The 13,566-nt window shown below is 39.7% G+C and overlaps 1 protein-coding gene across 1 annotated transcript in view; it reads right to left on the bottom strand.

Moving 5' to 3' along the window:
• Positions 1 to 7,057: 7,057 nt before the first annotated feature.
• The window catches only part of CDK6 (cyclin dependent kinase 6), a 194,025-nt gene continuing 187,516 nt past the window's right edge, over positions 7,058 to 13,566 (bottom strand). Inside the window, exon 8 of the mRNA XM_032785384.2 lies at positions 7,058 to 12,279. Coding sequence (XP_032641275.1) covers positions 12,133 to 12,279 — 147 coding nt within the window. The 3' untranslated portion in view covers positions 7,058 to 12,132. The remainder of the gene's footprint in view (positions 12,280 to 13,566) is intronic.

The following is a 13,566-nucleotide window of genomic DNA, read 5'->3' on the forward strand; positions in this document are numbered from 1 at the left end:
GATGAGAAAGGTTAATATCTTTCCTGTGTTGGTATTACTTTCTCTTTCAGGGAGAGTTGGGGGGGGAGGAAGGAGGGAGGAAGTCGTGAATTTTTCCTCTCTGTTTTTATAGATTCAAGGAGGTTTGAATCCATGATCTTCCAGGGTACAGGAGGGAAGCCTCGGTGAGAGGCAACAGTGGAGGGAAAGGGTTACTTTCGTGTGTTAAGAATCCAGAGTACTGGTCTGGATCCGGGCAAGGTTTTGGGGGACCAGAGTTGTACCAGGCACTGGAATCCTGGTTGGTGGCGTGCTACAAGTTCTAAGCTGGTAATTTGAGCTAAGAGAGAGGAATTCATGCTGGTACCCCATCTTTTGGATGCTCAGGTTCAGAGTGGGGAATTATACCATGACAGCACTTGTGCTAAGTAAGGAATAAAGCAGTGCATTAGTGACGGAATGAGACTAATGTAATCAGTAGTTGATAGGAAGAGTTTGTGTAAGTAACTGTTCATATATACTTGCACGCATATAATGTGTGTATACATATGTTCACTTTATACTGTATATGTGCTGCCTAGGAAAAGTATCTGCGAGACACAAAAGCTAGAAATCAATGTTGCGAAATGTCTGTATTTAATATACATTTCTTACTGCATTTGTATTCATTTTACATTTTTATATAAAAGAAAAATATAGCTACGAAAGTGAAGTAAACGCTGAGAAAGCAGTTTCAAATGTACAAACCATTTTTTTCCTTTTTCCTTTGAAATAGTTTGTGCACAATTGAAAAGAACTTGACACTGTGACATTTTTATTATATTGATTTTTCATATTGAACCTTCAGCATCTGACAATAAATACACAACTTTGCTTTTCTAGCACTGCCAGCAGCAAAACATTCAACTCCAAAGGACTGTAATTCTGACATAACACAATATCTATAACCCTCAGTGTTCCTTGATTTAGTTTTGCCTTTAATATGTCCATCGACAGGTGGTTACTTTTTGTATTTGACCAGTTTTATAAACCTGTACTTGTAAAAGCTAAAGAATGTTATATGGTAAGGTGCATGCTTGAAAGGGAATATTTTTTAAGGAACTTCAATTAAGAGTGTAAAATAGCCCTATCTCAGGGAATTCTTAAAACCGAAAGCCTTGTAGGGAGATGTTTTGGGCATGGAGCAAGCATACAATTAGAGCAAAATGCTTTGTCTGAGAGCGAGCTGTAGAATCCATGTGTGGCTTCACCACTCTCCAGCCATCCTGCACAGCAGAAACAGAGCTTTTCCACTGCATATGGGGCCATTAGCAGCTAAACAGGGGGCTGCAGGATTTCTGGCACAGTGAGGGCATAATAAGTGTTATATTCCACAGTTTTCTTTTTGTAGCCCTTCGGTGTAATGCATATTTAACTAAAAAAATCAATACACGTAAGTGACAATTAGATAAATCACTAGTACATTTTCTGTGCATTTGCAGATGATATAGGCACCATTTCACATATTTTATGCTGAATGAGGAGCACATAGAGAGCATTTAATAGGAATTTTTAGGCACATTGAATAAAAATAATTCTTTAAAAGAAACAGTAATACACGCACCTTTCATGTTTGTACCCTGATATTAAAATAACAGACTGAATTTCAAGTATGAAGTGATACAGTGAAATCATGTCCTGTGAATAGATATAAATGATAATCTATGTAGTACAGTTTGCACCTTAGGTAACTTTTCATCTTGTAAAATAAAGTCATACTGAATGTTACATTAAATGACTTGATCTAGAATACAAGGGGCCAGCTCCTCACCTGGTATAATTTGGAATAGCACCAAAGTCAATGGAACTCTGCTGATTTATACCAATTGAGGATGTGGCTCGAAGGATGTAAAAATAACTTGGAACTACTTTTGATGTTTTTGACTCCACTGAAACCAGTGGAGTTACTCTGGATTTTTATCAGTGCAACTGCATTCAGAATCTGGCCCACTTTTCAAATTAATCCACATAACACCAAAAACAACATTTTTAACAAGACCTTTTGAAAATGTCACATATCTTGCAGATTTCAGAACCAATACCTTATTACAATCATATACACACATGCTTAACTTTACACACAAGTCATCCCAGTTATTCTGAGGCCTAAATTTCTAATTTTGGTACCTTTTGTACCAACATTGTGCTTATCTCCTCCTATCCCTATTTCACTAAGACACTTGCTTTTCATTCTTTGTAACAAAAAATAACCCATAGAAAATTTGAGAACTAACGTTATTAGGGCTAATTATATCTGATCACACACTACCATAAGTATAATCTGTTTTTGCTTACTTACTAAACTATATTATCTGTATATAAACCTGAGATGCCTGACATTGAAATTGATAGACTTAATGGGCCAAATTCATTTCTGGTATAATTTAACTACAGACAGTGTAAAGGAGTGAATTAGGCCCATTGATTTAAAATACTTTGAAACCTAAACCCTATTTCATGTAGTTGTATTTCCACAGCAGTCTCTAAGCCTGCTACTTTCATATTTCTCTTTTATTTCAACAACCTTATGTAGTTTTGCCTTTTTCCAGAAACACACACAAACCTACAAGAGCAATTTTCTCACTGCAAAAACTTATTTTAACCACGAGAAGCCAGGCAAACTCAGGCACTGATATAAGTATCTGTTATTGACTGGTATCTACTATGACTACTGCAAACAAAATAAAGCCAAAACAGCAGCTATGTGAAATGATTTCTTAATTTTAATCTTTCAGATGATTTTCCCCCACATTATGCTATATGTGCATTTAGCTCTACAGTAAAATTTCGAAGTAATTTATGTTTGTTCCTTTACATATTAACTCAAACAAACAAAAAACCCTCTAGCCATTTAAAAATACTACATCTGAACAAACTTAGTTTCTAGTTTCAAAATTGAAATGTACAGTATGCAGCTTATTCAGGAACATTACAATTCATCTATCATTTTGGCTCTCTATGAAACTAGCTTTACCTCAATAACTAAAATGAATGCTAAATTCAAATAATCTATAAAACAGCAAGACCCATTGCTTTTCCTGGCAACTACACTTTCACAGGACTAGTGTATTTCAGTTACAACTAATATACATGAATTATAATAGCAATAATTTATGTTAATGTTGAGTAACTTGGATATAAATGTATCCACATTAACACAGACCCCATTTGCTGGGGTCTGGGTGCTGTTACTAACCATGTGTTCTCACTATTACAATCAGTTATTAACTAAAGGCTTGATCCTGTAACACTTATATGAGTACCTTTACTCATTAGAGTAGTCCCATTCAATGGGACTGCTGAAGTGAATGAAGTTATTCACGTTTGTAAGTATTTAAAGGATCGAATCCTCAGACTGAAGACTATAGAGCTAGTGAGGAAATACAGATTTACACTATTGTATAGACTTTAAAAGACACACAAGGTAACGCACATTGTGATGCTTTAAGGAGCTATAATAATATCAACAACGTTCCCACAGTATACACTTCAACTTATAAGACATCATTTTGGAAGGTATGATTTTTCATTTATTAGCACATTCAAAAGACATTCTGCTTTTAAAGCTGTTCAAAGTAATGTAAGTATTGCATAAAAAAACAAACCCACGCGGACCCAAAGTCAGAAACAGAACATTTACATAGACTTGAACAAAAAGGGCCATAAATACACTAATCTGAAAGGAACTTATAAAGAGATCAGAGTCTGGAAAGGAAATAATCAGTACAATAGTCAGTACAATGAGTACAATAGTCTGTACCTCAGGTTGATTTAAGTGCCAAAGTGATACCGTCTCTGTTAAGGGAAAAATAAATGGCAGCTTCATATCTTAACTTTAAGCATAGTTTCTATATTTCTTTATTTAAAAAAGAAGTGAATGTAATACTTGTGAAAAATGCCTGATTAACAACCCTGGAGACTGATGTTCTCTTTTACGTTCTGTTCCAAATGGATCAGGCCCACAAGCCTTCTTACAAGTGAAGCAATGATGCAAATTTCTTCACTCACCCCCAATCACTGCTCTAAAGGGGTCACCTCCTAGTGGGAGGGTAGATTGGTCTCTAGAGCCTGCATCTAGTCTTTGACCTTGGTTGAATATGACATCCAGGGTGTTAAGTAGTGCCAGTTGTAATGGTGATATTGGTGAAACAGGCACCTGTCTGCTAAACTCTGGGCTGAAACCTCCAACACATTTCACATTGGCCATAAAACTACTATCAGATTGGAACAGTTTTTAGTCACTGCTGACTTAATCTGGTTCTGAACTAGTAATCTAGAGCAGCACTTCTCACCTGTTGGCATGCAAAGCAGAAGAGAACAATGGTGAGAGGACGTCATACCCTACCAGCTAAGGAAACACCAAAATCATTGGTTTGCTAGGAGGCTGGGAAGGGAAAGCAAAAGACAACTCATGCCATGACCTTTCCTCCTGATGCCTCTGCCTTGCCGCAAATCTCAGAAACCCCTTGCCAGCACCCAAACTCAGACATGCTTTTTGCTGTGTAATTGCAAAGGGTTGTAGGACTCTGGGGCATTGCAAGAAACCATGTATGGATTTTGAGTCTCAGCTAGAAAAAGGTTGAGAACCACTGACCCGGGGCTCCGTATTTTAATACCATTCTCCAGAGCTGGTTATTTTGTGTTTTTTCGCTGGACCCAGATTTCCCATTCACTGTGGATCACTCTTGCTCATAAGACTTCTCTAACTTCTACTGGTGGGACAGCAGTGCTCAAGAAGCCACTTTGCTGGCCAGAATCACCCTCTCTTCATCCCCAATCTTCTCCAGAAAGGAGAATGGTGTAAGGCTGGCATAGCCAGCCCTATAGCTATTGAAGATTCCTCTACAATAGGGAAATCATCATTTACTGCATTAAGGCATCTAAAAGCAGTGCAAAGGAGCCTTTGAAAGGGCCAAAGATTTGGCCTGCTATGTTTCGTGAGTGATCTGCTGAATCAATAGGTACTTGTTTTGGTCAGTGAAATACATTTTGTTCATTCCAGCATATTCAGACTTATAATCTTCCTCTCTTTGCTTATGTATCATATGAACAAAAGCATCAAGAGAGGTGAAGGTAACGATGGTTTACTGGAGCACAAGTGGTATAATTGGGATTGGGAGCATCCACCAGAGTAAATGTTAGGGTGTGAAACTGACTGTTTTTGATGCACTGTGAACAGATGGAGGCTGCCTCTTTTGGCACTGAACGCAAATGTGTCATTTAAAGTGTACATTTGATATTGAACCTTTGCTCTTCCATAGGGGCTAGGCTTTCCTCCCACAGAAAGCTGTATGAATGGGGCAAGACTGATGGCAAAACATACAGGACAGGAGGGAGCAGCATGGCATGCTTTCATCTGTTAAAACCGACTTGGATGCTGCGGTAGAACAGAGAATGATGCTGGCCATTTGTGGTGTGGACTGTGGAAATTATTTGGGGAGGGAACGGCTCTATTTTAGAGGGATTTTTGACTAAGGACTGCATCTTTGACCCTATAGCTGGTGACAGTATGTGGATATATTTTACACATTTCTCTGACATGGAAATAAAGATGACATTAATAAAAGTAAATCAGTCATTGAAGGGGGGGGGTGATAAATATTCTGTGGCTGCAAATAGAAATGGTGTGACCAAAGAAAGCCCTTTAAAATCTTTCATATTTTACTATACTAATCACCAGTTCTTAATGAGGAAAAACAGTGGTACAAATCAGTGATGTTCCTGCAAATCAGGGACACTTAAATCCAGATGCAAAATAACAGACTATCTATCACTGGATCAACAGCGATGCGGAGGTGGCTCAACTCACTCTAGCTTTTAAGGTGCTATAGTTCCGAATACTGAAGTAGCAGCATGTCAGATACAGGGTACAACTGATGAATAATAAATACCATCTAATAAAAGATGTTTCTATGGAAGTCCTAGTATTCCCTACCCTGAAGGCAGCACAGAACTAAAGGTGGGAATACTGTGACCCCCTACAAAAACCTTGACAACCCCCCCCAACTTCCTTTTGGGTCAGGACCTCCAGTTTGAGAAATGCTAGTCTCCCCTGTGAAATCTGTATAGTATAGGGTAAAAGTACACAAAAGACCAGATTTCAAGGTCTGTGATGCATTTTTCATGGCTGTGATTTTGGTAGGGCCCAATTAATCAGCGTTAAAATCCTATTTAGAATTAATTTATATCTAGATTCAGTTCCTCCATAAAACTTTCTTTGACGATATCAACTTTGCAGGCTCATGTATAAATACACTCCACCTTTCTTAATCCAACATCATTTTCCGAAAAGCATCCTATAATCCCATTTCTCAATTTAGCTAAAACCAGGGAACATCTTTTCTCTAAAATCTCTCATAAACAAAAATCTAGATATTTAGGCTATTGAAGTTGTGGACATAATTCTGCATGCCTAAAATTTAATTTGCACAGTAATTGGGTGTGAAAACGCACATGCAAAAACAAAATTGCACCAGTATTTGAGATGCTGTTTTTGAAAATATTTCACTTAACAAAGGAAGACTGCAACACTCCATATGTTTTGTTTTTAGTATCCTGATTTTAAGCATCCAAGTGGAAAAAAAATTAGTAGCTTGCTTATTGTTAAATTAATAGTATGTTTCAGCATAGAAAATTTAATTTGCTATATGTAAAAAAATAATTTTCAAGTTCTCCCCCAAGTTTAGAAGAACTCTTTTTCTAATATACTGACTTCAAGACAAACTTCTACATATGATAAGATCAAGAGTGAAAGTTAGCATCAAGCAGAAATGCTAATGTTGACAAGGATATTCTGAAGGTTTTGTAGCAATGAAATAAATATGCTAGATTCCCAGCTTGTGACCAATTCAAGCTTTGTCACCTCAAATAATAAGGCAACAAATTACCTCCCAATGGTATAGGCAGGGCCGATGAGGAGAGCGGGGGCGGGGGGGGGGGTGAGAGCCGGTACAAATTACCGGAGCCTGGCCTGGAGCCCGGCTTCCCCAGCTTTGTCGGCCCTGTTTAGCCGGTCCGGCCTTGCTGGGTGGGGGGGCCCGAACCCGCTCTCGGCAGCCCTGAGTATAGCGAGGTGCAAACAATACCTCCCTGTGCCAGCCTGCCCCACTGCACCCCAGAAGAACTTCATCCAGCAGAAGGCAGGTAGCAGTATCTCAGAGTTTTTGCCAGCAGCTTTAATTTTGACTGAAGGTCAATAGGCATTTGCTGCTGGGGGATACCTAGGGGCTGCCCTAATCACGTTCCTTCCCCAGCCAGTAAGGTGCTGCTTAGCTGCAGGCCACTTGACAAAGGGAAAGTAACTGGGGTCTTGTGTCCTTGTAACTTGCCCGTGTAGACTTCCTGCCACCAGGAACGCTCCCATGGGTTCTGTGCTGGAGGAAGCATAGAACCTCAGTGAATTTGACACAGGCTCTTCAGTCTCGGGGCTCGGTCTACTGAAAGGCATGGGTGCACCAAAGCAAAACCTGTGAAAATAAGTACACTGGAACATGTAGGTCCTTAAAGACTAATTACTGACTTGATTACACCTGCAAAACTCCCAGAGAAGTCAAGAGAAGGAGGCTATAAAAGAAAGACTGGAGTTTTGCCTATATAAAGACTACAGGATCAGGTCCTAAGCCTGATTCTAACTACTCTGTCAGCGGGATTTAGGCAAAGGGCTTTACTAGAGTTTACTAATAGTTCTGAATCATGGAGAAAAGTATGAAATGAGAAGGATTCACACTTACAGTATATATGGTCTAAATCACATCATAGGCCTAGCAAAAATCCATCTATTCCTGAAACTATAGCATCAGAAAAACACTAGCAAAGTGATTCTAAAGAACAGAATTCTCAGAAGAAACATCTATTTCGTTATTCAAATTCAACTCATACTAGGAACGTAATTAATTTATGTGGGCTTTTCAACCACACTATGTGGTTCATGATTCATCCGATTTGTTTTCAGCTGTGAGTCAGATAAGTGCTCCCGGTTTGCGAGCTACATGACTGGAATGGCATAGTTGCTGTTTATTCTACATATTAAAATAGGCACTGTATCTAGCAGCTGAGAGAATTAGCCCTTGTACAATAAAACATGCTTCTCCAAGACAGCTGGTATATAAGCAGTGCAAAGTAACAGGGTATAAAATTTTCTGCTTATTCATACAGAAAACTTAAGTGTAAATTGAGCCTGAGGACCAGGACCAGCACACAGGAAATGCTTGAGCAACGTATCCACTGTTTATGATCCTGTGAAAGGACTCTATGGATGTAGGACCAAATTTTCAAAACCCTGTGAAGGCAGAAATCTTGTTTTTTTGGTGTATTTTGGGGCACAAGCAGGAGACAAGCTTGGATTTTCAAAGGGGACATCAGCTATATGTGCTGAAAGATAAATAGCTGAGCTTAGAATTTTGATTGGTGCCCGCAAGACAAAAAAGGTGTCCACATGCTAGTCATTGTTATAGTGTAGTCAGGTGTAAACTGGGGGGTGGATGAGGAGGTTCCATCTAATCATCCTTCTCTTGGCTGCTGGGCCAAAAGAGGCAACTACTGGCAGTAGCAGTGAGAGAAGATGAGTTGTGTGGGAGCTGAAAATAGAGGCTGGGAAGGGGTGGAGAGGAGTCTCGTGGGATGATGGATGAGAGAGAGGGGTGAGAAGCAGAGGAAAGGCGACTGAGTCAACCAGTCAGCTGCATCTATTTGCCTTTGGCTTGGCATATCTTGTGCTGGGTGCTTTAGATACACAACAACCACTAGAATATGTTCATATAATATTGGCATATGCTAATGACCTATTATTGCAGGTCAGTGTGAAATATGTGCAGCCCAACAGGTGCTCAGTTTCTGAAAATTGGTCTCGGGGGGCACACAGAGCCAGTAAGGAATCAGCAGAGGAAGCAGATGCTTTCATAGTACAGAAGCAAGTACACCTGAAACTACACTATCCTCACCTTAGTGGTTTCTTCAGTTGTTGGGTCTGCTCGGCCTGCAGAATCATGCAGGATCCTGTGGGACTACAGCATTGCTCAACATCAAAAGACTATAATGTTGGACAGTAGATGGGAGATGCGCCTTTCCACTTCTCAGAACATCTGAACATCTACTGTAATGAACACTCTGGCTGGAGGTGCCCCAGAAGATAAAGAACTATTTTACCATTTTTTAATTTAATTTTTGTTGTTCAATAATTTTTAGGTGTGTTCACCCAAGTCTGCTGCACTCACTCAGGCCAAAGTCAAGGCCAAGTAGAGCTATATGCAATGGCCCCGTTTGCAGTGTATGTGAACGGTTTTCTTCACTGCTATGGTGATGGCAGGGAAGGAGGGAACCTGTACCAGTGGGCACCTCCCTTTTGAAATCCAGTTCCCACTTCCCCACATATCACTACACACATGGCAGTAGTATCCAAGGGAGACACAGAGTCAGTAGAGAAAATGGGGAATAGCAAACAGCCTTGGAGCACTGGAGAAGGGTAAACTGCTTATTTTTTCCACTGAGGGGACTTGGGAATGGGGCTTGGACGGGATGGAGTGTAACATGGAGTAGATGTATTGTACTCTGTTCTGGTTCTCACACAGCATCCTTCAGAGTAATTGCTAGCACCTCTGCACATCAGTTTTTTAGTATGATTTTAAAAAGAACTAACGTTTTCCTTCCTTTATAGTGCTTGCAGAGCTGCAGTGTCCAAGAGATAGTTCTCAGGCAGCTGCTAGAGGGTGATGCCAGCTAAGTGCCCTGAAAAAGTACATACAATAGTTTAGTGCTAGATAAAATGTGGAATGTTTTAAAAATTGTTAAATTGTGCAGTAACCTTTTCCCCATTTGTTAATTTTGCAAGGTTGGCCTGGATTTTTTTTTCCTGTTTTAAATAACTGTTTAAAATTATTAATAGAAATTGTGGTTCATTTAATTGCACTATGATCCACCTTTTTCTAAGGATGTCAGGACCAGCCAAGCGGCACCCTCAGCCCTCTCTGGGCTGCAGAAACTAAGACCATGGGGAATGGGGTAGAGCCAAGACCCACCGAGTGATACCTCATTTATCTTGGGCCTAGACACTGAGGGAGAGGGAACAGGGCAGAGCCAAGACCAGCTGAGCGGTGCTTCGGCTACCCCCCACTGGCCTTCAGCCTGGTACACTGAGCCCCTTGGAAAAGTCTTGTGCTGTGCAAGTGTCCAGACTCTGTGCACACATGCCTTGGATGCAATCTTGTCGAGCCTAATTTACAGCCTGCCTGTTCATGCTGTAGATCTTTGAACAGACCCGACAGGTGCTACTGTGCATGTGCAACTGGTCCTTTGACAATTTGGCCTAATAGCACAGAAGTAATTTACCCCAAGTCTCATTGTTAGGTGTGTAACAGAAAAGGAATGCCACTCACTATCTTAGCCGCTGCCTAAGTGCTAAACAGCTCAGAGCTAATGGTGAAGTTTGCCACAGAGCCAGTCTGCCACATAACCGAGGAACCTGCCAGGGAGACAGCCACAAGCTCCCATGCCATAGCTGGAAAAATATATATTGCTCAGCTTGGCACTGCCAGGCATGCTGTGATACTGGCTCAGTAGCTAGAACAAATGAAGCAGAGGCAAGAGAAGTAGGATAGCTTACGAAGAGCCATCACAGGAGTAAGCAATGGTAGCTGCTATGTGTATTATTGTTTACAGTGCAGTGTACCTTTAGGGCAGGGCTTACCTCACTGGGCCAAATGTTCCCTTAAGTTACATATAGGCAAATGCACTGAAGTTTAGGTTAAGGGAAAGCCTTTACTTTATGTATTTAAAATATTTACTTTTCCCGCACAGTACTAAAAAAATAAAAGTTTCTTTTAAAAATAATGAAAATATATTTTAGTTAAGGTAAAAATACTAAATATAAAAATGTAATGTAATATTTAAAATAACTGCAACAAAGTTATGTGAATTGTTTAGTTATATTTACTTTCAATGATGACACATTACTGCTAACACAGTGCCAATATACCCACATGGTGGGTTAGGAGGGATGCTCATGCATTTCTGCACAGAAAAAAAATCTGCTAGTAAATGAAATATGAGTAATGTTCATGCACTGTGTTGTATAAGTTGTGTGTTACAGGTAAAGCAGCACACTATATTCCATCCAATATAGCATGTGTGCATAAGAGTTCTTCTCCATAATCAAAGAATTCTCTGCTTCTAAAACAGGAAACATTTTTCCAAGTTACTTTTTGGTTGCTAATAAGTATATGTTATAACGGGAAACCCTGTTTTGATTTTCATCAGCTCTATCTACCTCTTTGATCTACATATTATAAACTTCTGTATTAGATCATGGAACATATGCTTGCAATTGTTTTGAGAATGAAATAAAAAGTTAGACTTCATTGACTGATTCAAACAACAAATGCAATATTTTTGGAGAGTAAAGTCTTTAAAGAGTAAGTCCCTAAAAGTTTTTTTAAACTTATTTTTGTGACATGCACATAAACTCATCTAGTTAATAATTCAGTTGTACATTAAAAAAACTAAAAATTGATTCAGTTTATCATCATCATTTTTATGGAGAGTAATGAAATAATAAAATTATTTGTCCAAGTTTTCAACTGAGGAAGCACCTCCTTGTATGTTACCAATAGTAGCTAGATGCCTTCATTTACTTATCAATTATTTGCAGGTTGTAGGAGATCCAATATTTCAATGCCATTCTTTTAACTATCACTTTAAGAGATCCCAAAATAACAATTAAAAAATACCAGGATCAGGCTTCAGCAGCTAGAGGGAGAGATTGCGTCATGTTTTGGCAGTGACTGGAACACTGGCAGCATTCAATATGAGAAGAATAAAATGGCAGCAAAACTGGTCAGCAGCTTCTCTTCATCTGGAGTTTTCCCAGGTAGTTAAACAAAACAACACACACACACACACACACACACACATATATAAAGCTGCAATGGGAGCAGGTGAAATCCCGGGCTCTTGCATTGCTTTGATGAAAGTAAACTAGGTTGGTTTCCTTGGAGCATATTACCATCCTGAAGAAGCAGACAGACGTATAAAACCTCCAAATAATGATCTTCAGTAGAACAGCTAGGGACAGTGACCTTTGTCAGCTACACTGTTCATTTGTAGGTTCAACTTCAATGAGCCTTATGATTTATTCACCTCATTGGAGTTTTGGCTGGCTGACATGTGAGAGTCCAGATTCTCCTTGCATTTCTCCAGATCATGGAAATAAGGGTGAGACAGGGCAACATAGGCAGATATCCTCTTGGTGGGATTGAACGCTAAACATTTCTAAAAGGATTAAAATAAGATGGTGTTAGTGTAGTGGTTACGTGTATAATATGCAACCGATATTATAAATAATGAAGATAATATAGATACAAATTAATGAGTGTCATCATATTGATTTATAACTACAATAGCCTGAAGATCTAGAGCCAGTTCAAGTGCTGCATGGATCTTGCCTGTTTTCTCAGTCAATGAGAAGTGGCCAGGCAGCTAGGTCAGACTATATCAATATTACACACAAAAACTACATTAAAAGAACACCAAGGTTGCAAAATCAAGCCCTCAAAAATTAGGAAATGTCAGAATTAAGGTTCTCTGTGCAAACTTCATTCAGTGCCTTTGTCCATAGGTATTAGGATAAAGTATTTAATTACATCATCATATATTTTGCTACATGATCTCTGCCTCATTCAGTACACAGGATGGATCTGCTCTGGAGATTAATCAGGTTGTGTAGTGAAGGAGGCTGTTGTCCCTATGGTCTCTGCTTCATTTGCTGCAGAAGTTGGAAGGTATGTAGTGAATGAGGCAGGGGATTGTAGGAAGAGTAAGAACAGTTTCATGGTTATGCATGGAGAACTGGATTCTATCTCAGCCTCAGCCACAGATTTCCTGTGTGATGGTAAGCAAGTTACTTAAACCAAACTTTTCACGGGTCACTAGTTGCGTGTTTTTCATTTTTTGGGTGCTTGACTGGGGACCCTGGGTCTGATTTCTGAGAACACAAGAATGGCCACACTGGGTCAGATCAAAGGTCCATCTAGCCCAGTATCCTGTCTTCCGACAGTGGCCAGTGCCAGGTGCCCAGAGGGAATGAACAGAACAGGTAATCATCAAGTGATCCATTCATAAGAACGGCTGTACTGGGTCAGACCAAAGGTCCATCCAGCCCAGTATTCTGTCTACCGACAGTGACCAAAGCCAGGTGTCCCAGAGGGAGTGAACCTAATAGGTAATAACCAAGTGATCTCTCTCCTGCCATCCATCTCCGCCTTCTGACAAACAGGGACTAGGGACACCATTCCTTACCTGTCCTGGCTAATAGCCATTAATGGACTTAACCTCCATGAATTTATCTAGTTCTTTTTTAAACCCTGTTATCGTCCTAGCCTTCACAACCTCCTCAGGCAAGGAGTTCTACAGGTTGACTGTGTGCTGTGTGCAGAACTTCCTTTTATTTGTTTTAAACCTGCTGCCCCAGTTAATTTCATTTGGTGGCCCCTGGTTCTTATATTATTGGGAACAAGTAAATAACTTTCCTTATTCACTTCTCCACACTACTCATGATTT

The sequence above is a fragment of the Chelonoidis abingdonii genome, chromosome 2, assembly GCF_003597395.2.
Source record: "Chelonoidis abingdonii isolate Lonesome George chromosome 2, CheloAbing_2.0, whole genome shotgun sequence".
NCBI classification, from domain to species: domain Eukaryota; kingdom Metazoa; phylum Chordata; order Testudines; family Testudinidae; genus Chelonoidis; species Chelonoidis abingdonii.